At 40.4% G+C, this 26,907-nt stretch overlaps 1 protein-coding gene across 1 annotated transcript in view; it reads right to left on the reverse strand.

The window, feature by feature from the left end:
• LOC126088308 (lactosylceramide 1,3-N-acetyl-beta-D-glucosaminyltransferase A-like) overlaps positions 1–25,588 on the reverse strand; it is a 74,817-nt gene extending 49,229 nt beyond the window's left edge. Inside the window, exon 1 of the mRNA XM_049906439.1 lies at positions 25,238–25,588. Within this exon, the coding sequence (XP_049762396.1) occupies positions 25,238–25,348 (111 nt within the window). The 5' untranslated portion in view covers positions 25,349–25,588. The remainder of the gene's footprint in view (positions 1–25,237) is intronic.
• Positions 25,589–26,907: the final 1,319 nt, after the last annotated feature.

The following is a 26,907-nucleotide window of genomic DNA, read 5'->3' on the forward strand; positions in this document are numbered from 1 at the left end:
CACACACAAAAATGAAACTTCTGGCAGTTACACAATAAACACAAGCATGTGCTGGGATGCCAACTGCAGTTCACTCCAATATACAATTGCTGCAAAATTACTGATGTTCCAGAGTTTTTTGAACAGACCTCATAATTACAAATATAGTCATGTCCACAACCTGTGTATCAGGTTCTATATTTAAGTCCAGTGATCAGATTATATACTATTGTTCCATAAAAACACGGGAGAACTGCCAGATATCAGTAACTTCCTGCCACGATATTTCGGCGCAGAGTCTTCTGGCCATCTTCAGGTGAGTGCCACTGTAGTAGTACTGGCGAGTACACGCTGAGCTCCGCTATTTAAAGCCTTCTGAGGTGACATTGCGCATGCGCTGCTCAGCGTGCGCGTTCATAACGGCTCCGTGCGCTGCGCCTCACGCCCTCCACTGCGAAAGCCTGGCGTATCGGTGTCAGGTCGATTTCCATCTTTATGCAGATAACTACGTCGACTACGAAGTTTCTCTATAACAGGATTCCAAGCAGAGTTCAGCTGATAACCGCTATCTCGATTGATGAGAGTCTCGTTGTCAGACAATCTTATTTCCACAGATTCATTGATAATCGAGCTCCAAAAGTTTGATGTATGGGCCAAAATTTTTGTTTCGTTGTAATTCATGGAATGGTCTGTGGAAATACAATGTTCGGCAATTGCGGACTTGGTGGGTTGGAGAAGGCGAGTATGCCGTTGGTGTTCCACAATATATACTAGTCTCTACTATTGAGCATTTCCATTAGACGCTTCTGTTGCTGCTTTCAAATACTATATTATAAGTTCCAGGCACTATCAACATGAGAATGTCCTGTAATTTGTAAGGTATCTCTTTAGTCTTTTTGAGCAGTCAGAAAATAACTTTAAACCATTGTCTTTCAAGTATACAGCCTATTTTGCTAAGCATAAAGCCACAAAAAGTGAGTATTGCTGTAGCTGAGTCATTTATTTTGGATGAATGCCTTCACGCTCTCAAAAACACTGAAACAAAGTCAATATTGTGCCTACCATTGCCCATCTTTTCAGATGGTCTTCTAATGACTATTTTTGGAATCCATGTAGTCGTTTTTGAAAATAATAGTATACGGATGAATCAAAGTATTTAAAATCACTGTTTTCAGAGCCAGATGAGTGCTCTGTGCTCTGACTTATAAATCTGCAAGTGTTGGTTTGCAATATACATAGTGTTCCAGGAGCATGTGAAATTAAATTCAAACTTCTAAATATAATTTTCTCTTGAGCATATTTACATTTTTGCAACACAAAGACTGCTCCATTATATTTTTGGAGTGCAGAAGCATAAATTCTTTGAATATTTTGGCTGTGTATCATTCAGTCATCTTCAGAGGGAGCCAAAAGTTGAACACTACAGCCCTTGCCCCATCCTTTTAAACCAACAGACCATGCCACTGTGCATGCAGTCAGTGGTACAGTGTCATAGGTGTTGATTGGTGGAAAGAAGTACACATATGCATGAATTGAATCTGTGGTTACATAGTTCGTTCACGCTGGGAAGATGATGTATCACTATCAGTTGCACTGTGGTGACGTCTTGCCAAGGTTATTAAAGAAGGTGTCTAACATTTCTCAGATGACATGAGACTGTGTGGTATTAGGTTGCAAGGCATACACATCTCTCAATTCAGTTAACTTGCACATTGTGTGAAGCTTATTCTCTTCTGTGGGTAATCAGCCACATCGATCTCCCAATAGCTTCTTCCCCAAAAACTATAGCAGATTACAGTAATTTATTAAGCTACTTCTCTATTCTTGAAATAATTCATGTACTTGTGGAACACTTTCAGTTCATTCTTGGTATATTTTCATCTCTCAACACAAAGTAACATTTACTCTTTTTCACATAAGTAAACTCAGGCAAGCCAACTAGTGTCTTTAAATGTCAGACTCGATAAAAGACAAGTAAAATATCATAATAATAACCCAATAATGTAAGGACATCACATGTGTCCTGCCTCATGCAAGGGGAAAAACTGAAGTAAGATAAAAGTCTCTAGTCTCAAGCGAGTCCAATACATGAATCTGCATAGAAATCTATATTCAGTTGTTCATTAGTCTTTTTTTCAATCAACACAGACACTAACACATCAGAGAATACTACATAATTATTCCTAGAGTTTTCATCACATCTTCTGTGGTTCTGGTGGCAAAAACTTGTCGTTGTCAGTGACTCGCCCCTCTTACAGTCTTCTAATAACAAACTTCCGACCTGCACATAGAAACAGGTGGATTGGTAGAAATGTTCTCACTCTCCTGCACTTGCACCTAAAATATCGGGATTTCAAGATGGTGGAAGGCCGAGTGTTTCTAGAATTTACACCAAAATTCTTGAGGCACTACATATTCCACCCCTTAGCTCGAACAAATGATATTTTATACATATTCATTATGTACAATAATATCCCACAAGATAATGCATTATCTTTTAACAGTACATCTCTTTCTACTAATAACTTTGCATATTTTACCACAATTGTAAAATGTCAACCTTTCAATCCATGTTGGAGTTAGCTCTCTTCAATCTCCAAAAAATTCGTTAGTACCAAATTCTTGTTTTCAGTTCCTCTTCCAATCGTAAAGAAAGAATGGATATAATAAAAGTGTTCCCTTCTTCTGACACTTGTAAATCTAAAATTGCCAGTGCTGCATAGAATTCAAATGTACGAGACTCATTGCTTTAAATGTGTGACTTCTGTCATGATACTGCCCTTTTTTCCTTTAGGAACAGTAGCTATATCTTACATGGGTTGATCCTAGGAGTACCATTTCTCCTTCTGTTTTGGAAGGTACACCTCTTTCTTATTCCTATCCTCCTATGGTACAGGTCAATCCCCTTCTTGGTGCTCCTGTCCATGAAGTATAGGTCAGCCTTTCATAGGTCTGCCTATCCGCCCTTTCTCTCATCCAATAAATATCGAGTGTGCCCTCCGTATCCTTCTTGAGTAGGCCTCCTGGTTCATTGCCCTAGCATACACCTTTATGAATACAATTCTTAAATATTCCCTGGTAAAATTACACCTCTACTTTACACCTTAACTCCACTTTCCAATACCCCCTGTAATACCCTAGAGTCCTCCTTCACTCCTCACTCCTACTATATAAACAGATATGCCCACAGATAGTAGATTCTATGTCTACCTGTATTTGCCAACTCCCAGTAGATACTACATCTTTTCTCAAAATACTAGCATGGCACATGTAAACATATTTGAGAGTGACAAAAAATAATGATGCAGAACCATCAGATAGCAACAGTGTAATATGTGCATCTACTCAGATGTACATATATCTTTATTCCCCTGAATCCCTTGGCGGTTCTGACATCACTTCAGGTTTATAGTTCGTAATTCTCCTGTTTGTGTTTAAGAGTTCACTCTTTAAATCTAACTTCAAATTTTCTACCTTATTATTGAAAGAGTCAAATTCAGTCTTTAATAAAACTATATTTGCTGCTTGAGTGTTCCAGGTTTCACTTTGAGCATCTAATTTTTCACTTAGAGTGGCAAAATCAGCCTTCTGGTCATCCAACTTAGCACTCTGGTCATCCAATCTAGCATTTAACTGAGTATTTACTGAGTCTAGCTTTAGAATTAGTCCTTTTATTAAATTTGCCACTTCAGTCCAGTCTGGTGTGTCCCTATTCACTATCATGGCCATGGCTGGTCCTGAAGTTTGTTGCTATTCTTGATCCATAATTTTATTAACTATAGGCCTAGTAGTCATCCAAAAGAAAATTCACCACTGAGTACAATAACTATAATAAAAGTTTATCATTCAACCGTCCCCTTCACTTTTACCAAATAATTATTGGTGTTCACTCACCCGGTGTAGAGTTCTAGCTGTGTTGTTGAGTGAATGTGCAAACAGCGCTGATGGACAGCATTGGTACCAGTGGCATAGAATGTTGGTTTCAGCGTCATCATTGGCGAACAGACGCAGAGTCAGCACCGGTGAGCAGCAGCACCATGGTGCAGGTGGCGTCAGTGGCTGGTTACTCGTCAGCGTTGGCACGATGTACATGTGTGAAGACTGCTTACTCTCCATACCCAATATTCTTAGTCGAAAAGTTGAGGTCTTCTCTCCAGTTTTCTCTGCTATTACTTTCTCATGTCTTTTACTGCATTGCACTCGCAACTTTCTTCCGTTGGTTTATTAGACTCAATATGATTACTGGAAACAGTTCTTGTATGTTGTTAGGCCTGGCTGCTATGGTAACGCCTAATATCTTATTTCCATTTCTGTCTTGAAATTCCCATTTTCTTCAGGTCCCGTCACTTAGGTCACCATGTTCTAATGTTTTTCGGATGACACGAGACAGTGTGGTACTGAGGTGCAAGACTCACACGTCTCTCACAGTTGACTTACATATTTTGTGCAGCCGATTCTCTTCTCTGGGTAATCAGCTATGTTGATCTCCCAAAAGCTTCTTCTCTAAAGCCTATAGTGGATTACAGCAATTTATTAACCTACTTCTTTATTCTAGAAATAATTTGTGCACTCGCGGAACACTTTCAGTTCATTCTTGGTATATTTTCATCTCTCAACACAAAGCAACATTTACTCTTTTTCACATAAGTAAGTAAACTCAGGCAAGCCAACTGGTGTCTTTAAATGTCAGACTCGATAAAAGACAAGTACAATATCATAATAATAACCCAATAATTTAAGGTCGTCACATGTGTCCTGCCTCATGCAGGGATAAAACATGAAGTAAAATAAAAGTCTCTAGTCTCAAGCGAGTCCAAGCCATGAATGTGCATAGAAATCTATATTCAGTTGTTCATTTGTCTTTATTACAATCAACATAGACACTATCACATCAAAGAATAGTACATCATTATTCCTTGAGTTTTCATCACGTCTTCTGTGGCACTGGTGGCAAAAACTTGTCGTCGTCAGTGACTCGCCCCTCTTACAGTCTTCTAATAACAAAGTTCCAACCTGCACATAGAAACAGGTGGATCAGTAGGAACGTTCTCACTCTCCTGCACTTGTACCTAAAATATGGGGTGTTCCAGACAGTGGAAGGCTGAGTGTTTCTACAATTTACACCGAAATTCTTGAGGCACTACAAGTGCTGGATTATAAGACTTATCAAACCTAAAACTGCTAGCTCTATTACTTAATAAAATTCTTCCACAAATGGATTTCAAATGCTTATTTCAACACTAAGTCCAAAAAAGGTGAAGTTGTCACTTCAGTTTAGATATTTTCATACAGCATAGTAACCAGTGTTCAGGGGATCTTGGAAACATGAGCCTTCTGGATCACCAAATCATTTTTATCATTTAATACTCATTTCTAAAAAATTATTTTTTGTGTAAAATTTTATGTTAAGATTTGTGACCACAGAGCAGAAGTTCATATTTGTATTATCTGTGTAATAAAAGAAGATGCAGCCTTCAAATTTTTTTAGAGAGCAGCTGCGAGAAGCCTGGCTGTTCGTATTTGTCCTTCTGCTTCCTGCTGTTATAATGTAAGCATCGTGGGCTGTACCTTTAAATTATTTCAAGACACCAACTTATTTTTGAGGTACTAAGGTGTTGATTATTTAATGATACACCAGATCACATGTTTATCTCAATATTTATTGTATTATGAGTTCTACTTTACAGCATTCTTCACAGGGAAGATACAACAGTTTGATGTGGCACTGATCTGTCATCGGCATGATTTCATTACCAATTTGAAATGTTCATTTTCACTTATTGCATAACCTGAGCCTGCAGTCATTCAGACAAGTAGTGTTTTTCAAATCAATCAGAAAGCATAGAGTGGTTATCAAATTGCAATATGCAATTTACGTTTTCTGAAATTTATCCAGTCCACATCCTCCATTGCACCACTCCCAACACCAATCTGGAACTCTTACAGGCTTCAGTTTGGTAAAATTTTGAAATATTTCATTTGGTGGAGATGGAAAATACTCACACTACCCACCACACCCACACAATTATTAAACAATGCCTATTGTGTGGAATTGTGATTGTTTTCATTATAATAATTGTTTTCCCCCCATCGTTGATTGGAGTATTATTGCAAGGACAAACAAGCCAAATGAAAATTGAAACTGAAAGAAATGTAATAAAAAGGAAATATAGAAAGAAACCAATAACAGCATGAAGTTTTGGGTACTAGGCCACAATATTATGCATTTTTATTTAAACATATGAGCAATACCTTATTTTTCTAACTTAGTTAGATACTGGCATACAATACAATACGGTAACAGTGTGAGACTTAAAAATATGCAGTTTTGGTAGTACAAGATGGGTGTTCTTGTTGCATCTCACATGTAAAAGTGTATTCCATTACAAAGTGAACACAATCAGCATTGTGGTTATTAATTGAGAGTTAATGTCATTTACTACAAAAATGCTTTACTACAATTAATCAATCTTTTATTATTGTGGTGAAAACCGTCAGAAACGAATTGTAGTATCTCATCTTTATGCAGAGAAAGTAATGAGGTAGAAGTGAATTTAAACATAGAGGATATTCATGCTGCTATGAGTGAAACCAATATACAAACTGAAGGTGAAAGAGTTCAGCCAGATGTTCAGCCACCCGTAAGTAATTAACAGACTTCAAACACAATGGTTCAGACTTCAGCCAATCTGGCATCCCCACCAGGACAAGTTTTTAGTAAAGTTGAGATATGACAGATGTTGTATAAGCTATTAGTTGAAATGACAAAGTTTAACACAATGTTCAATAAAATAATAAAAGATATCACAACACAGATTCAGATGTTCACAAACAGAAAGAAACTGGAGAACACAATCTCTCTTTATTACCTTTTGTGAATGTTGAACAACCAGAGGAACTTCTTGTAGAAAGTAATACAAATGACTTCTCTATCCTACCATCTGCCATGCCAGAATTAAGTGATGATTTCAACAATACAGAGAAATTTCAAAATTGCTTTTCCATCTTGCCATTTGCAGATGATGATATGTTTAGTGAAAGTGAAAATCTTGACTCAGTATCCATAGTTAAATGGAGTGAAAGTGAAGGGCTATTGTAAAATAGATCTGTCAGGGATGTGAATTCTGTCATGTTCCTGAAGAAATTTAAAAGAGTTTATATAATAAAAGGCACTGAAATGGGTGCATAGTCTCACACATCACTCATGAACACATTGCAGCATAAACTGAATTTTGATGCAGTACAAGTCCCCACTTACTCTGATTTGGTAAGTAGCATGTATATAAATTTCAGAAATGTTTTTGTGGACACAAAAGGCTACTTTGAAACCAAGAATTGTAGTCATATGTTAAACAGAAATGCATCTTTTCACAACCAGTCCTACAATCTGAGGGCAGTGCTTGCTTTTTCATAACTTTCATGACTCTAACAAGCCAAGTAACATACATGAGAAAAGGCATAACAAGACACTGTCTCATCACTTAATGTCATATAATCTTGGGGCAGTAATGAAATTTTCTTGTCCCTCTAGAACATGTCACGAAGCAGGCTGGGATATTTTTATTTCCCCTCATGTTTTGCCATCTGCCTTCTTAAAATTCATGTTTTCATTTCTGACTAATTACCATTAACATACATGAGCATAATTTGCATTTTCATAAAAGGGAAAGGTTGGCCCTCAGTTTTAAAGAATATAACACCAGATCTAATTTTGTGCTTAGTTTTATATATGTAACTGATTTTCTAATTTTGTTATAGGATGAAAGTCAATAATTGTTTCATAACTTAAATTCTATTGTTGACTTGTAAACAAATATAAATTCTGTACTAAGTATAAACATTTGGAGGAACAACTAATAGTATTCTTAAAGGATCTATTTGGCTCTATTCGAAAACATGTTAGCAAAGCCAGCCCTTAATTACTAAAGTAATTAACAGTTTTGTCAAATTTATTGTTTGCATAGTGATATTTATTAATTTTATGATTTAAACAAATAATTTGGCCTAACTCTTGTAGTAGAAGAAACTGTTTGAATGAACCAATTTTTCGATGTATTCAGTTAATTTAATGAGTTAAGTTTTAATTGTAATTTCTGTAAATTTAACTTTGAACAATGTGTAGTTTCAGTACCTATTATTGTGAGAATATAAAAGGGCCCAATTTTTGGTTCTGAGACAGTGAGTCCACGACTGAGTTTCAGATGAGAAACCTGTGTTGGTTAGAACAACAACAATGCTTCAAGTTAACTGTGAAATAAGTGTTACACAATAAGGCTACGTATAAAACAATGACAGTGTCTGCTGCATACATACCTTTCTACTCTTCAAAAACTGTGAACTTTATGGTTAGGTTTTTATTGCTTGTAGATGTTCAATAGTAAACTACTGTAGCAGTATGTGGAGGTTTGCCTGCAAAGTATTAATGAGGCTTACAGAAAGTTAAAACAATAGTGTACTGGCCTTACATAACTGCGTATTATTTGAGGAGGAGGGGGAGGGATGTACAGTGAAAGTAAACAACTGTGAAACGCAAATGTGCACCTGTTGGCTGTATCATTTAAAGTAATCCGTATTTGATTTCCACCCCCCCCCCCCCCCATTTTTCAGCCAGTATAACAATGCAGTATGTTGACACCAAGAACAACAAACAAATAAATAAAGAGAGCGAACTGTCACAAACAAAAGCAGTTGCTGTTCAGATCCAAAATGAACGTCAAAGAGTTTTATTGCAAGTAGATCCTACAGTCACACAGGAACTAATTTATGGCCCAAAAGACTACAAAAAAAGGAAGAAATAATAGCTGGCCATATTACAGGTAATGCATAAATACCAATTAACAAAATGATACATCAAGCTGCAATTTGAACTGCAACAGACAGTGTTACTACAACACTGTTAGTAACAAATAAACATCACTATACGGGCACAATATGGTACATCATAAGCTTTAACTGAGATCATAGTAGTGGATACAAGCTGGTAATTTCAAGAACCATAATAGACCAGATAGTAATCATACAGGTCCTGTATTTTTTTTTAAAGTACAACAGAAACACGGATCTTTGTGATGACTTAACAGGAGCGGGAAAAAAGACACAAAATGTTGTGGCCCACAGAATGAAGTGATACAGGCCACAACACAAGCTATCATAGGTAGTGTACCAACCACAATTATTATTATGGTGATGATGATGATGATGATGATGATGATGGTTTGTGGGGCACTCAAGATCATGGTCATCAGTGCCCATACAAGTTCCAAATCTTCCATTTCCAGTCGCAGCACTTCCTGAATGATGATGAGATGATAAGGACAACACAAACACCCAGTTCCTGGGTGGAGAAAATCCCTGACCCGGCCAGGTATTAAACCCAGGACCCCGTGATCCAGAGGCAGCAATGCTAGCCACTAGACCATGAGCTGTGGACCGCAACTGTTATAGATACAGGGGCAGCAATATGGGCTGTATCATACAATTCACATAAGACAATGTGGAAATTAGGCCCATTCCACACCTTCCTTCCTGTCTAGAAATGCTGATGACTGGTTGGTTGAATGATTGGGAAGAGGGAGAGGAATCAAACAGTGAGGTCAATAGTCCCACAATCTAAGGTGACAAAAGGTAAAGGAGGAAAAACACAAAACATCGGGGTGGCAGGAAGACAAGAGGGGCAGAGGGGGGTGGGGAGAGATGGGAGATGGAGACGGTGACAGCAGGGGGCACCCCAAAATCACTAGGCATCATGACGTGCCAGCAGCACTGCTGGCACATTCTTATCCCCAAGTCATACCATGATCACGACACAACTGGGACAACACCAGAGGTGAAGACACAGGGAAAGGAGAAACAAAATGCCACAAAAGACCAGACAAAACACAGGGAAAATGAGGGGGGGGGGGTTAAAACCTGACCAGTGTGGAGGCATGACCAAAGGCATCTCAAGCCAATGCCAATGGCAGTTGAGTTATTCCAGTTCTGGAAGGAAATTCAGGTACGTAGATATGGGAAGACAAACCACTTTCATAAAGAAAACTGAGGATGGAAATAACCAAGACAGAAAAGGGTGGTTGATGCCTGTCAGAAGACGTGAAGAGAGTAAAGCCATATGGTAGGAGTCCCCTTGATTGGACGAAGTTTATTAGACAGGTGGGCAGTTCCCTGGGAGTTGACTCGACTAAGGACAAAGGAATTTGATGTGAACCTGCTAATCTGCCCTCAGGGAGGTCACAGAGAATTGGGATGGATGGCTGCTTGCCCCCCCCCCCCCCCCCCCCCCCACGCCACTCCCTCCGTTAGACAATTGGCAAGCTCATTACCTGGAAAAGCCACATAGTCAGGAACCTTCAGGGAACTAACCAAGCAAGCAGCACAGTCAAGATCAGTGAGATGTGTGTGGTAGGTAGAGACCAAGGGGTGGCAGGAAAAACACTGTGCTATAGCCTGAAGGCCCAAAAAGTCTGTACATTAGAGAATTTAGTGAAGGAGGACTGTTTAATAATGCAGAGGGCCTGATAGATGGTACCCCATTCTGCAGAAACAGCCCACATGTGGCAGACAAGAGATGGTATTCTGTGATGTGAAGGCAATGCCCGTTGACTGGCAAATTTAGAGCCACTGGTGTAGAAAGCAACAGCTCCCTGAAACTCCAATAAGAGCAAGCGGAACAAACAATGGAACTCCACCAGAGCAATCAAGGCATTTGTACCCCAGAAGAGATCCATCTTGGGCTGAGGAACTAATCAATGGGGGGTGGTCAGGAGAGAACGTGGGGAACAAGACAAAATAGAAATCACAGCAGAGAGAAGAGAGGCAGAGTCCAACTAGTAAACCCAAAATGGCAAAAGTACTAGAATACGAAGGTGAGCAGGGAAAGGACAGACAGCGATGGCATAGGAAAGCAAACGCTGGGACCACTGAAATGAAAGGCAGGGGGAATCCCAGCATCAACCATAAGATTATTGACAAGGCTAGTATGAAAGACACTGGTGGCCAAATGGATGGCATGATGGTGGACCATGTCCAAGAGTATCAGTGTGGAAGGGGCAGCTGAGCTATAAACTTGAGAACCATAGTCCAGATGGGACAGTATAACTAAGGCCTGCCAATAAAGGTGGAGAAGAGTTGAATGATCCATGCCACAAGAGGTGTGGGCAAGCAAGTGAAGGGCATTGAGCTTATGGAAACAGCCAATCTTCAGAAGGCGGATTGGGGCAACCACGTGTGCTCATTGTCAAAAAGAGGAGACAAGAAACAGAACAGGGTCAGGTGTGGGGCATCAAGATAGATCTCTGATCAGGTCAGACTGTAGTACAATGACAGAAATGCACCACCCATGAATTAAGGAGGGAAAAACTGAAAACCATGTGAGAGGGTTCATGCGGAAGCATGCCAGATAGCCCCCAGGAGCTGTCACTCTGCAGAGGCCACCAAATGGGAACTAGCCCAGATACAGAAAGCATCCAGATACAGCACAGGGATATGCAACAGTCCAACAGAGGCAATGAGTCCATTAACAGTGATGAGGAAAATAATGACACTTGATACTGTGATCTATGGAACACTATTCCCTTGGGTCTGCAGAGAACTGAGAATGTTACTAACCAGAACTTGGAACGACAGGAACTGATGAACAGAAATTGGGAGCGGGCCCCAAAGACTCCTCCCCTCCTTTTCATCGAGTGTAAGATGTGATGGCATCAAGCCATGTTATAGGTGTTATGAAGGTCAAAGAAAACTACAACAAGATGCCAGCACTGAGAAAATGCCTGCCAAGCTAACCCTCCTCCCCCCCAAAAAAGGCCATAATCGTAAGGAGACAAGAGATCCCAATATTCAAGGACCCAACTGAGCTGATGAGCCAATATCTGTTGAAATAACTTGCAGGGGATGTTGGTCAGACTGATTGGCATGTAACTATTGAAGGATGATGGATTCTTATTGGGCTGAAGTACAAAAACACAATGATGTCCCTCTACTGAGAGAAGATACCTTGGAGAGAAATGGACTCGCATTCTGGAGGACAATGGTTCAAACCTGTCTCTGGCCATCCTGATTTAGGTTTTCTGTGATTTCCCTAAATCGTTTCAGGCAAGTGCCAGGATGGTTCCTGTGAAAGGGCACATCCGATTTCCTTGCCTAATCCGAGCTTGTGCTCCGTCTCTAATAACCTCGATGTCAACAGGATGTAAAACACTAATCTCCTCCTCCTTGGAGAAAAATATCATTAAACACCCAGAGGAAATAGTGTCATTGTGGAGGACTGAGATGTTGAAATAATTGGTTATGGGTGGAATCAGGGCCAGCAGCTGAATCATGGGAAGAGTGTAGATTCAGAAGAAGTTCCCATTCAGTAAAACGTTCATTGCAGGATTCTGCCTGACAAGGGGTAAAACACAAGTAAGAAACTTCAGCCAGCTGTTTCTGAAGGAAGGTGGCTGGATAGGAGACTGAGACTAATGCCATCACAAAATGGGTTGTAAGATGTTCCAGGAAAACTGAAGGACCTGTACAAAAGCCACTTGGAAGGGAAAGACCCATGATGGAAGACAGCTGTTGGCAACCTTGGAGGGTGCAGACTGTAGTCCACACCTGTGGTGAGGGAACAGAAGAACCTAGGGATGGGACAAAGAGTTCCCAACACACCTGCTTGCTGAGTATGAGTAAGTAATGGGCTTTGATATGAAGACTTAAAGGTAACAAGACTGGTGGAGGCCTGGTGCTGTTTTATCCATTGCAAGGTCTGATGGTGGTGATCATAGATGGCAATGGCAATGACTGTGCTCCACCGTGGGACTGGCTGGGAGGGAAAGAGGCCCACAGAGTGAGGGACGGTCATGCCGGTGGCATGAATAATTGTATCGGACATGTCGTGGATGACTTAATCAATACAACCTGACAAAGATGGAGTAAACATGACCTGGGAAATATATGGAGGCCATTCAGGGTGCTGGAAAGCCTGGAAGGGTAACCTGGCCATTGGGTGGTGGGAAGGACACAAGAAAATCAATGGTAAGTGGTCACTATTGCACACGTCATTGTGCAGTGACCAGTGTAATGAAGGGAGAAGGGGAAGGGAAGTGACCAAAAGATCTATGGCAAAGGAAGTGCTATAAACGACACTGAAATAATAGGGGAATCATCATTAAGAAGGCACAGGCCATGATCCTCAAGAAACTGGTCTATGAGAAGTCCCCAACAAGACAAGGAAGTGTTGCTTCATAAGGAGCGATGGGCATTAAAATCCCCAAGGTTGAGATACGGAGGGGGTTGTTGCTGAAGGAGGGAAGTTAGGCCAGTGGGTGTAGGTGACCTGTCAAGAGGGAGATAGGGACTGCAAATCATGACTGCAGAAACCAAGTAGATCTAGACGGCAGCCATTTCTAATATGGCATGAAGGAGGAGGGGGGGGGGGGGGTCGTATGGGCCAATGTGCACACACCACTGGAAGCCCTCAAAGAGAACATCTATTTCCAACATAAATCAGAGTTCCCATGAAGGTTTGGTGTGTGAACACTAGTAAAATGAGATTCCTGGAGAACAACACAAGTTGCAGAGTAAAAGGAAATAAGGAATTGCAACTCTGGAAGGTGATGGTAGCATCCGTTACTGTTCCATTGAATAAGCTCAGAACAGGGAAACAAATCAAAGGCAAATGGACTGAAACCAGACACGCCACCAGGTCACCATTCGCCACCAACAAGGACAGGATGACATCCATAAACAAGAGGTCTGACTCAGTTTGTGAGGGAGGAGTCAGCATCTTCAGGATCAACACAACCACCTTGAAGCATGACTTACATTACTTCTTTTTTGTAGGCTGAGGAGGTCAGGGCCTGGAGAAAGAGTGGGAATCAACGAGATCTGGAACCAAGAAAGAGAAAGTGACCTTTGGGCTTGTGGGTCCCACGGCTGACTTGCAAAAGCAGGCCTCCGGTTTGGGAGACACTAGGGCGAGGGGCCCAAGGAGGGGATCTCATCACTGTCAGGTGCCAGAAAAGTGGGACAGTTCTCCAACTGGGTGAGAGGTGTGGCACCTGGAGGGGAGGGTATGGGAACTGGAGGGGAGGGGACTGTGGAGAGGGAGGTAGGACTGAGGTAATGATGGAGAGGAGAGAAGGAAAGGGGGGCAGGGAAATGTAGGGAGGAGAGAGAAAGGACATAATAGAGGCAAAGATAGATCTCACAGACACTGGGTAAAGATGGTCTTATTTGTGGTGAGCCTCAGTATACATATATGATAAACAATCAAGGGACTTATACTCGTGTACCTTCTTTTCCTTCTTATAAACTTGAATGTCCAATGAGTGTGGGGAATGATGGTCATGATAATTAACGCACATGTGATGTGTAATACAGGGGCTTGTCTCATGGAGTGAGTATCCATGTTCACTCAATAGAGGGTTCACTATTCGGCAGGAAGACGTGTCCAAAATGAAAGCACTGAAAACATTTCATGGGTGGTAGGCTGTAAGGCTTCACATCACACAGATAACACATAAACTTGACCTTCTCTGGGAGTGTGTCCCACTCACATGCCAGAGAAAAAGCACCGGTACACATGTGCCTGACCTTATGGCCTTTCTGAAAACACCAAAAGAAAATGAAAGCCCCATCATTCCAGATTGCCCGGGACTTCGTCATCAGTTTTAAGGATGAGGTCCCTATGAAAGATGACTCCCAGAACAATATTCAAAGACTAGTGAGAATTAATGAACTCTGGGAAGTCACCAAGATGATCACAGGTGTAAAGAGCCACAGAAAGGATGGCAGAAGTAGTTTTGATCAACAGCAAATCTGATGACATGTTACTCAGAGTGTACACTTTGCCAAACTTGTCTATAATAGTTTCCATGGAAAACAATGCCTTAGCAGCAGTGCAAGTGTCCCCATCAGTCCAGGTGCAGACTACATAGCAGGGAAAGTGTTTCACTCCAAGCCCTCATGCCTGGTCCTCCTACCAAGGTTTAGCCAGGGAAGGGAAGGCTGCAGGATTCTAAGAAGCAGCATGGCATTGCCAACTACAGAGACGATCATAAAGGAACAGCCAGCTTGAAGCTTAAAGCGTTTCATACACAAAGCAGCCACCCTGTTACCATACACTCTGATAAGGGGCTCCCCTGTGGGTGCCACTCAGCAATAGCAAGGGCCGTCTGGCACATCGGCCAATGCCAGAGGTTTCGATGTTCCAGAAAGACAAGCAATCACCTAGGGCACAGGCATATGTGGGGAGGTATCAGCACAGGAAGAAGTGTGATGTCTGTGTTGTTAGGAGGCTTAACCAAAAGGGTGAGTAATGACCCCAGCAAATGGAATGCATACTGTGCTGGCTATATAGTGTTAAAGGCCAATGGCATTGAGGAAAAGATGGAAGAGGCAGTAAACCACATGCCGAAGAGGCTGAGTAAGGTGTTCTTCACAAGGTGGCTCACACTATGGATATCTAATTTAGGAGGGGAGGTCAAACCCCAAAGGAGGACTAAAGATGTTGAAAAGGAAATGTAAAACAAAAAAGCAAGAGGAACAAAAAACAGTAAGAATACTACAAACCAGGAGTATAGCTGGGCCAACATTGACAAGAACATGAAGAGAGGAGAAGGAGGGGGCAGAGGGGTAGGAGCAAGGACAGCAAGGAAGGGGAGACGGGGATGAGAGTGCAGCTCTGGAGGGAAGAAAGTGCTGCAATAGCTTGGGGCTCCTCGTGTGCCACATACGAACTCACAAAAGAGCTCTGAGCTCCATCATGGGCCAGAAATGCCAAGTAGTGAGAGCAGTTGGCATTGTGTCATGTGGAGCTAGGATGGAGGAATAGTGGGTGCAGTTACATTATGTCGTATGTGGTCAGGATGGTGGTTTTTGTGACAACCATGCTGGGGAATGGAGTGATAAAATGCACACCCCTAGTAACTGATCATTTAGTTATTGATTGCCTGATAGGCATGGCTTTTCTGAGAAAGAAAGCCACAATAATTGATTTCTCCTTAGCAAAATGTCTCTTGAAGCAATGTGGTGAAAAGATTGAAGACATTCAGGATAGATAAAAGTTAAATCATGGCAATACTTAGGCAATGATGATGGAAATAATGCTAACCAACAAATGATGAAATATCAAACTTAAAGGAACACACAAGTGACAAAGTTACTGAACCTACAGCAACTACAAAGGAACAGCAAGGTAAGTTAAATGATTTATTACTATATAATTTACTGGTATTTACATACAAACTAGGTGTTATGAAAACCTATGATTACAATATGTAAGTTCGCCACTGTGATGTATTTTGTTACAAGCATACACACATAAAAAAAAAAAATGTTTTGCATCACCCTGGTTCCCACAACTCCTGAAGACAGACATTGACTGTGGGTACTGTATCATAGACACAGTACCTTTGACTGTCCAGAGATGTCACTAAACCTGTCCAAAGATGTAAACAACCATGCATAAGCAGTGCCTATGAGAAGGAGGGGGTCCGACAGCTGATCAGTTCCAGTCATTCCACCAGGAAGGAGGTACGTGGTTCATGTTGTCTATAATTGAACCATGGCTAGACAGTCAATACTGTGGTTTGATCATGTCTGCATTGTTACTTTGTGCCAGGAAGGGCTCTCAAAAAGGGAAGTGTCCACGTGTCTCGGAGTGAACCAAAGCGATGTTGTTCAGACATGGAGGAGATACAGAGAGACAGGAACTGTCAAGGTCATGCCTTACTCAGGCTGCTTAAGGGCTACTACTGCAGTGGATGACTGCTACCTATGGATTATGGCTTTGAGGAACCCTAGCAGCAACGCCACCATGTTGAATAATGCTTTTCGTGCAGCCACAGGATTTCATGTTACTACTCAAACTGTGCACAATAGGTTGTATGACCCACAACTTCACTCCCGACGTCCATGGCGAGGTCCATCTTTGCAACAATGACACCACACAGCATGGTACAGAGGGGCCCAACATCATGCAGAATGGACCGCTCAGGATAGACATCACGTTCTATTCACCAATGAGTGTCGTATATGCCCTCAACCAGACAATCATAGGAGACATATCTGGAGGCAAACCTGTCAGACTGAGCACCTTAGACACACTGTCCAGTGAGTGCAGCAAGGAGGAGGTTCCCTGCTGTTTTGGGGTGACATTATGTAGGGCTGACATATGCCACTGGTGGTCATGGAAGGTGCCGTAATGGCAATAATGCCATCCTCTGACCGATAGTGCAACCATATTGGCAGCATATTGGCGAGGCGTTCGTCTTCATGGACAACAATTCATCCCCCATCGTGCACATCTTGTGAATGACTTCCTTCAGGATAGTGACATCACTCAACTAGAGTGGCCAGCATGTTCTTTAGACATCAACCCTATCAAACATGCCTAGGATAGACTTAAAAGGGCTGTTTATGGACAACGTAACCTACCAACCACTCTGAGGGACCTATACCGAATCACCGTTGAGCAGTGGGACAATCTCGACCAACAGTGCCTTGATGAACCTGTGGATAGTATGCCATGACAAATACAAGCATGCATCAATGTCCCCCCCACCCTTTCATATAACATGGATCTTGCCATTGTTGGGGAGGCTTGCGTGCCTCAATGATACAGATAGCCGTACCGGAGGGGTATCTGTTGAGAGGCTAGACAAACCTGTGGTTCCTGAAGAGGGGCAGCAGCTTTTTCAGTAGTTGCGGAGGCAACAGTCTGGATGATTGACTGATCTGGCCTTGTAACACTAACCAAAATGGCCTTGCTGTTCTGGTACTGCGAATGGCTGAAAGCAATAGGAAACCTCAGCCAAAATTTTTCCCGAGGGCATGCAGATTTACTGTATGATTAAATTATGATGGCGTCCTCTTGGGTAAAATATTCCGGAGGTAAAATAGTCCCCCATTCAGATCTCAAGGCGGGGACTACCCAAGAGGACATTGTCAGGAGAAAGAAAATTGGAATTCTACCGATCGGAGTGTGGAATGTCAGATCCCTTAATCGGGCAGGTAGGTTAGAAAATTTAAAAAGGGAAATGGATAGGTTAAAGTTAGATATAGTGGGAATTAGTGAAGTTTGGTGGCAGGAGGAACAAGACTTTTAACCAGGTGAATACAGGGTTATAAATACAAAATCAAATAGGGGTAATGCAGGAGTAGGTTTAATAATGAACGATTGACAGGAATGGGGGAAAGAAATACAGTAGAAGACGAATGGGTAGCTTTGAGGTGTGAAATAATGAAGGCAGCAGAGGATCAAATAGATAAAAAGATGAGGACTAGTAGAAACCCTTGGGTAACAGAAGAAATATTGAATTTAATTGATGAAAGGAGAAAATATAAAAATGCAGTAAATGAAGCAGGCAAAAAGGAATACAAACATCTCAAAAATGATATCGATAGGAAGTGCAAAATGGCTAAGCAGGGATGGCTAGAGGACAAGTGTAAGAATGTAGAGGCTTATCTCACTAGGGGTAAGATAGATACTGCCTACAGGAAAATTAAAGAGACCTTTGGAGAAAGGAGAACCACTTGCCTGAATATCAAGAGCTTTAATGGAAACCCAGTTCTAAGCAAAGAAGGGAAAGCAGAAAGGTGGAAGGAGTATATAGAGGGTCTATACAAAGACGATGTACTTGAGGACAATATTATGGAAATGGAAGAGGATGTAGATGAAGATGAAATGGGAGATATGATATTGCATGAAGAGTTTGACAGAGCACTGAAAGACCTGAGTCGAAACAAGGCCCCTGGAGTAGACAACATTCCATTATAACTACTGACAGCCTTGGGAGAGCCAGTCCTGACAAATCTCTACCATCTGGCGAGAAAGATGTATGAGACAGGCAAAATACCCTCAGACTTCAAGAAGAATATAATAATCCCACTCCCAAAGAAAGCAGGTGTTGACAGATGTGAAAATTACTGAACTATGCTCCTGCACCAAAATGTACAATCCTTATCAAATAAGTTAGTGAGATAGAAATATTGTTATCAGATGAACTAAAAGAAGTGTCTGTTATATGTGTTAGTGAGCACTGGTTATCCAAAAATATGTTACATCACACAAGGATAGAGGGCTTTACCCTTTCATCTTTTTTTTGTAGAAAAACCTCCATGCATGGAGGAACATGCATATATGTTAGAGAGGACGTCAAACACGAAAATTTCAAGTTCTCTAACCAGCTAGGGGAAGAGCAAAACTTCGAAATTTCTGCTACACAACTGACAAATTTAAATATAATTGTTATTTGCATATATAGAAGCCCAGATGGAAATGTAACTACTTTCATTGAAAATCTTGAGAAGCCACTTAACAGTATAAAAATAGTTAGTAAAACAACCATCATATGTGGTGACTTTAATATAGATTTCAACAAGAACTCAAAAGACAGATTAAACCTTGAGGCCTCATTAAAAACCTACAATATACATACAACTATCAAATCCCCCACCAGAGTCACCAAATCGTCAAGCAGTGCTATAGATCAGATACTAATAATTACAGATAAATATTTATACAAATCTGGAAATATGAATACAGGTTTCAGTGATCATTATGCACAGTTTATTGAATTCCCAGTAGAGACTGCAGGAAATACTGAACAACAAATGACAAGAAAAGGTAGAAATTTTAGCAAGCACAACCTAGAACACATCAGGCACTTACTAAAAAAAGAAACATGGAATGATATAGACAACTATGAGGACACATGTAAAAAGTTTGACATGTTCATGGAAATATTCTCCCATTATTTCAATATTTCTTTTCCAGTTAAAAAATAAACATTAAAAACTAAAAAAAGAAATGTTACATGGCTGACAAAAGGCATTAACATATCATGTGCTGAAAAGAGGAGACTTTATGAAATCTCAAAAACACAAAATGTTACAGAAGAATTTCTGGTGCATTTCAAGAATTATAAGAGAGTGCTTCACAAAGTCATAAAAGAAGCTAAAAAACAACAAATGATCACCATATAAAAATGGCCAGGAACAAAATGAAAGCCATGTGGAAGATAGTCAGAGAACAAGTAGGAAATGAGACCTCCCAAAATGTAAATCGCCAGGTAATCCTAGATGGCAAAAAAATTACAAATCCAGAAGAAGTAGCCAATGCTTTTAATACATACTTTGCAAATATTAGTGAAAAATTACTATCTGACATAAAATCTTCAAATAAAAATCCTGCTACAACACCATCAAATCAAAATAGAAACTGCAACTCCCTATTTCTTACTCCAACCAACCCTAAGGAAATTATACTATCAATTAGAGAATTAAAAACAAAATTTTCAACAGGTGTGGATGAGATTCCAGATTATGTCATTAAAAATGTCGGGGACCTCATTGCAATACCATTAGCCCACATTTTCAACAGTTCATTAACAAATGGAGTCTTTCCTTCCTGCTTAAAGACAGTAAAACTAAAACCACTGTTCAAAAAGGGTAAGAAAGAAGACATAGCCAATTATAGACCTATTGCCTTGATATCTAAATTTTTGAAAATACTAGAAAAAATTTTTCATAAGAGGTAGCTAGATTTTTCAGAAAAGTGCAAAATATTATCCACAACCCAATGTGACTTCCGGAAAGGCCGATCAACAGAAACAGCAATATATGAATTTCTGGGTGAAGTACTCGAAAAAATTGATAGTGGACAAAAAGTAACTGGCATATGCCTTGATCTGTGTAAGGCTTTTGACATCATAGACCACACTCTATTGCTGCAGAAGCTTGAAATAATTGATATCAGAGGTATGTCTAACAGCTGGCTTCGATCATATCTTACTGACCGCAAGCAAGTAGTAGAAATATATTTTCACAAAGAAAATAAATCAACAAGACACTATTCTGATTATAAAGCAGTAATATATGGAGTACTGCAGGGCTCGGTACTGGGCCCCATCGTATTTTTGATATATATAAATGACCTAGCATCAACCAACCAGTACCATAGCACTATCCAGTTTGCAGATAACACAAGCATATTAGTCAGCGGGAAGACTGCAGACTGTCTGAGGCATTAACAAATGTTGTGAACTGGTTCAACCAAAACAAACTAATAATAAATAAAAGTAAAACAGTAGCATTAAATTTTCATAATGTCAAGAGAAACATTGAAGAGGATATAAGAATTCAGATGTCAGACACGGATATTGCAAGTGTGCCTAATACAAAATTTCTGGGGGTCTGGCTACAGGATAATCTTAGATGGGAAACTGACATTGGCAACATATTAAAGAAGCTAAGTACCATGTGTTATTTAATGAGAGTGCTAGAAAACTGCTGTCATAAGGGCTGTCTAATGACAGTTTACTATTCTAATATACATTCTGTCCTAAAATATGGTATCACTTTTTGGGGTAACTCGCCATCCTGCCTAAAACTCTTCAGGATGCAAAAAAGAATAGTGAGAATCATGGTTGGAATAAAAAGGAACAAACCATGTAGACCATTATTTAAAAGGATGGGGATTCTTCCCCTTCCATGTATTTTCCTATTTGAAAGTGCAATGTTTATAAATAAATATACAATAACAAATCCTAGTATCCTCCCCAATAATTAAAATGTTCATCATCATAATACAAGACAGAAAACTAACTTTCATGTACTCCATACAAAAACCAGTTTGTGCCAAAAAGGAACATTACACCATGGAAAAATTATCTACAATAAATTGCCAAGAGAAATTAAAGTAAAGACTGATGTAAAAAATTTTAAAGCAGCATTAAAAGAATATCTGTTGACACATTGCTTTTATAGTGTGGAAGAGATCCTCCAAAATCCTCGAGAGTCTAAGTGATGATTATGCAAATACTGTAACCATTAATATTGGCCTATAAATACATTCAGATGTAATTCTCAAGTTTCTAATGGGATTCAAGTATAAGTTGTATACCGACTTGCCCAGTATATGAAGTAATACTCCAGTGTACATGTCAATTCATAGTGTAGAAGAGTTCCTCAAAAATCCTTAGAGCTTAACTGAGGATCATGCAAATACTGTAATCGTTAACATTGGCTTATACATGTATTCAGTTGTAAACTTCAAGTTTCTAATGTGGTTTAATTATAACTTACACATTGACTTGCCCAGTATATGAAGTGCTGTAAAATTTTGTGAACATAATTTTCTAGTTTCTAAAGTGTTTTAATTGTATGATATACTTTGACCTGTCCAATATCTGATGTGCTGTACTGTACATGTAAGATTTACTGGACCAATAAATACAATACAATACAATACAACAGTTTAATAAGTCACAGTTTCAAAATACTAATGCAAATTCTTTACAGATGAATGGAAAAACTGATAGAAGCTGACCTCGGGGAAGAAATATTGGAACACGTGAGGCAATACTGACCCTACGACTTATCTTAGAAGAAATATTAAGGAAAGGCAAACCTACGTTTCTAGCATTTGTAGACTTAGAGAAAGCTTTTGACAATATTGATTGGAATACTCTCTTTCAAATTCTGAAGGTGGCAGGGGTAAAATACAGAGAGCGAAAGGCTATTTACAATTTGTACAGAAACCAGATGGCAGTTATAAGAGTCAAGGGGCATGAAAGGGAAGCAGTGGTTGGGAAGGGAGTGAGACAGGGTTGTAGCCTCTCCCCGATGCTATTCAATCTGTATATTGAGCAAGCAGTAAAGGAAACAAAAGAAAAGTTTGGAGTGGGTATTAAAATCCACGGAGAAGAAATAAAAACTTTGAGGTTCGCCGATGACATTGTAATTCTATCAGAGACAGCAAATGACTTGGAAGAGCAGTTGAACGGAATGGACAGTGTCTTGAATGGAGGGTATAAGATGAACATCAACAAAAGCAAAATGAGGATAATGGAATGTAGTCGAATTAAGTCGGGTGATGCTGCAGGAATTAGATTAGGAAATGAGACACTTAAAGTAGAAAAGGACTTTTGCTATTTGGGGAGCAAAATAACTGATGATGGTCAAAGTAGATAGGATATAAAATGTAGACTGGCAATGGCAAGGAAAGCGTTTCTGAAGAAGAAAACTTTGTTAACATCGAGTATAGATTTAAATATCAGGAAGTCGTTTCTGAAAGTATTTGTATGGAGTGTAGCCATGTATGGAAGTGAAATGTGGACGATAAATAGCTTAGACAAGTAGAGAATAGAAGCTTTCAAAATGTGGTGCTACAGAAGAATGCTGAATATTAGATGGGTAGATCACATAACTAATGATGAGATATTGAATAGAATAGGGGAGAAGAGGAGCTTGTGGCACAACTTGACTAGAAGAAGGGATCGGTTGGTAGGATATGTTCTGAGACATCGAGGGATCACCAATTTAGTATTGGAGGGCAGTGTGGAGGGTAAAAATCGTAGAGGGAGACCAAGAGATGAATACACTAAGCAGATTCAGAAGGATGTAGGCTGTAGTAGGTACTGGGAGGCGAAGAAGCTTGCACAGGATAGAGTAGCATGGAGAGCTGCATCAAACCAGTCTCAGGACTGAAGACCACAACAACAACAACAACATCAATGTCAGAGGACATGCTGTACAGCAGTCCAGACCACCACCTCTTACGGTCTCGCTGTATGGTAGTACAACATGGAATGGGTGTTTTCATGAGCAATAAAAAGGGCAGAAATGATGTTTATGTTGGCCTCTATTCCAAATTTCTGTACAGGTTCCAGAACTCAAGGAACTGTGGTGATGCAAAACTTTTTTAAATGTGTATATTATCCATGTGAGCAGCAGTGAGATATGTGATCAAGTGAATGCTAGACCGGAATATAATTGAACCATCTATATCACCATACAGTAGCTCACTCTTAGCGGTAACTAAGCCTAATGGAAGTATTCATTGCACGTAAGGTGCAGAAGCCAGAAATAAAATAATTTTACCTGTATGCCCAACACCTGAAACCTTGATGAGCAGTTACAAAATTTCTATTGTACTTAATTAATAAGTTCTTACTGGCAGGTAAAACTAACACCAGAATCTAGAAAGCATCCTAGCCTTCAGACTTAATGTTCCTAGATTATATGCACTTTTTATTCCAAATGATCAATAGACAGGAGATTCTCTGGGATGTGGAACATCTCAGAAAACAAGAATACACAACAAACATTTACAAAATAAGAACAGATATGCTAATGTATCTACCGCAGATCCCAAATGAAATTGGTCATATGGATGAGCAATCAGTAAAAAAAAGTCACACAAAAGAGCAAGTTATCAGCTAATGGGCATCAAAGGGTGCAAATTTTCTGAAAAGTTCTTATTCCCCTGTTTACAAATAATCACACCCAATAGTAATTGTGACTTTTTTTTAAGGAAGGGCAGGATGTCAAACTGGCTGACAGAGAGCAGAAGAGTCAACACAGAAAATTTTAATTTCCACTGTCTTGAATATAAGTTTGATGGTTTGGATTAAAAAATATAAGTGTGTGGTTCCGATGAGGTCGACACCAGCATCAATATGCATTCATCTTTGGACCCTGAGCAACCATCTTGAAACTAAGCTAAGCATTATCTTTGTTCTGTTCCACCATGTCAGTTCTTTGTGAGCCTTGCCTGCGTTTAGGTGAATAAATGAACTACTGCAAGATGGGTGTTGTTTGGTGTAACCAAACCAAACTTCCCCCTGAAGTGCATGAATTCCACAGAACAAAATACAGTGACATGCAATAGAAGACTGCTGTGTCAATAGGTGTGGTACTGCACTTTGCCACCCTTATGACCAAGTAACATATCTTACATTTCCTGGGACATATACGTTTCATACATCAAACTCTTCACAAAGATGTGCACTACAAAATGTACATATTTTTGAAAAATCGATTTTTTAAAAAGTTTCTGTTGTCCTATCTCAAACGCTCAGAGGGAGTAGGGGGTGGCATCAGTTGGTTCGGCTATGTAATTCATCAACAGAGTAGAAGTTAGCCACCAGTTATTTCTTTATACTTTTCTCAAACTGCAATTTATCAATAAACTTTTTTGTTGCTCCTGGCATATTACTGAAAAATGTGAATTGCTGACTAGTGGGCACCTTTCTGAACCAAAGCAACTAACTTGAAATATTTGTGAAAGTTATTCTTATTTCTGGTACTGATTCCATGAACTGACCCATTGGTTTGAAAAAAAGATATATTTTTAATGACAAATTTCATTATGGAACAAATATATTGGTATGTAGTAGTTAGTATCTCCAGTTCATTAAATAGCCATCTATGGGACGTTCTTGAGTTCACACCAGAAATAATTGTATTACACATTTTTGGACTCAGAAAACTTTACCTTGCTTGATGAGTTGCCCCAGAAAATAATCTCATATGACATTGTGAGAAAGTAAGCATAGTACACTAGCTTTTTTATTTTTATATCACCTATGTCTGACAACATTTGCATAGCAAACCGAGATTTGTTTGAACACTTAAAGATTTATTTGGGTACTTCAACAGCTCTGTGGTATGCTCCTCCCAGTTAAACTATTGTGGTAAGACGGCGTCAGTTGCGGAAGTATTGAATATAGAAGTTCGCGAAAATAGTGTTTTACAGTGTCTATCTTGCAAAAAGTGCATGAAACCTATTAAAAGTGGCTTCGTCTGTGTTCAGTGTAACCATAAATTTCATTTTTGTTGCGGAAAGGTTGATCCTTCACTGAGAAGCGACGATAATTGTGCGACTATGTGGAACTGTGCGGATTGTAAACAAAGGGCTGCATCCCTTAACGGTCAAGAAATGTGTACGTGTGATGCAGCAAGGAAGAACGACAGTATCAAAAAGGAAAACCTATCATATATTACAATTATTGGACTCTTACAGGACGAATTGAAAAAACTGTATGAGAAATATGAATTAAATCCACACAAGTCGGAGCAATGGCGTGGTAAAACAAAAACCAAAGATGTGAAAATTGGTGCTTCATCCTCCGAAAATGATCTGTTGTTAATTATTGCTGAGCTACGAGAGGACACAAATATTCTGAGTGATGAAAACAGAAGACTCAAGCTTAAATTGGAAGAGATTGGTCATCAGGTATGTCTTAATATCCCCAAACCTATGGAAGGATTGCCAGAAAGTGAAGCTATGACTAAAATGGCTCACAACAGGCCTAGCAGTAGATGGGTAACTGTAAAATCGAAGGGGGGCACTTACAAACATATTAACAATAAACATAGGCAGGACTTTGTGTTACCATTAAATAACAAATATACACTCCTGGAAATGGAAAAAAGAACACATTGACACCGGTGTGTCAGACCCACCATACTTGCTCCGGACACTGCGAGAGGGCTGTACAAGCAATGATCACACGCACGGCACAGCGGACACACCAGGAACCGCGGTGTTGGCTGTCGAATGGCGCTAGCTGCGCAGCATTTGTGCACCGCCGCCGTCAATGTCAGCCAGTTTGCCGTGGCGTACAGAGCTCCATCGCAGTCTTTAACACTGGTAGCATGCCGCGACAGCGTGGACGTGAACCATATGTGCAGTTGACGGACTTTGAGCGAGGGCGTATAGTGGGCATGCGGGAGGCCGGGTGGACGTACCGCCGAATTGCTCAACACGTGGGGCGTGAGGTCTCCACAGTACATCAATGTTGTCGCCAGTGGTCGGCGGAAGGTGCACGTGCCCGTCGACCTGGGACCGGACCGCAGCGACGCACGGATGCACGCCAAGACCGTAGGATTCTACGCAGTGCCATAGGGGACCGCACCGCCACTTCCCAGCAAATTAGGGACACTATTGCTCCTGGGGTATCGGCGAGGACCATTCGCAACCGTCTCCATGAAGCTGGGCTACGGTCCCGCACACCGTTAGGCCGTCTTCCGCTCACGCCCCAACATCATGCAGCCCGCCTCCAGTGGTGTCACGACAGGCGTGAATGGAGGGACGAATGGAGACGTGTCGTCTTCAGCAATGAGAGTCGCTTCTGCCTTGGTGCCAATGATGGTCGTATGCGT

Source organism: Schistocerca cancellata, chromosome 6, assembly GCF_023864275.1.
Source record: "Schistocerca cancellata isolate TAMUIC-IGC-003103 chromosome 6, iqSchCanc2.1, whole genome shotgun sequence".
In the NCBI taxonomy this organism is placed as follows: Eukaryota; Metazoa; Arthropoda; class Insecta; order Orthoptera; family Acrididae; genus Schistocerca; species Schistocerca cancellata.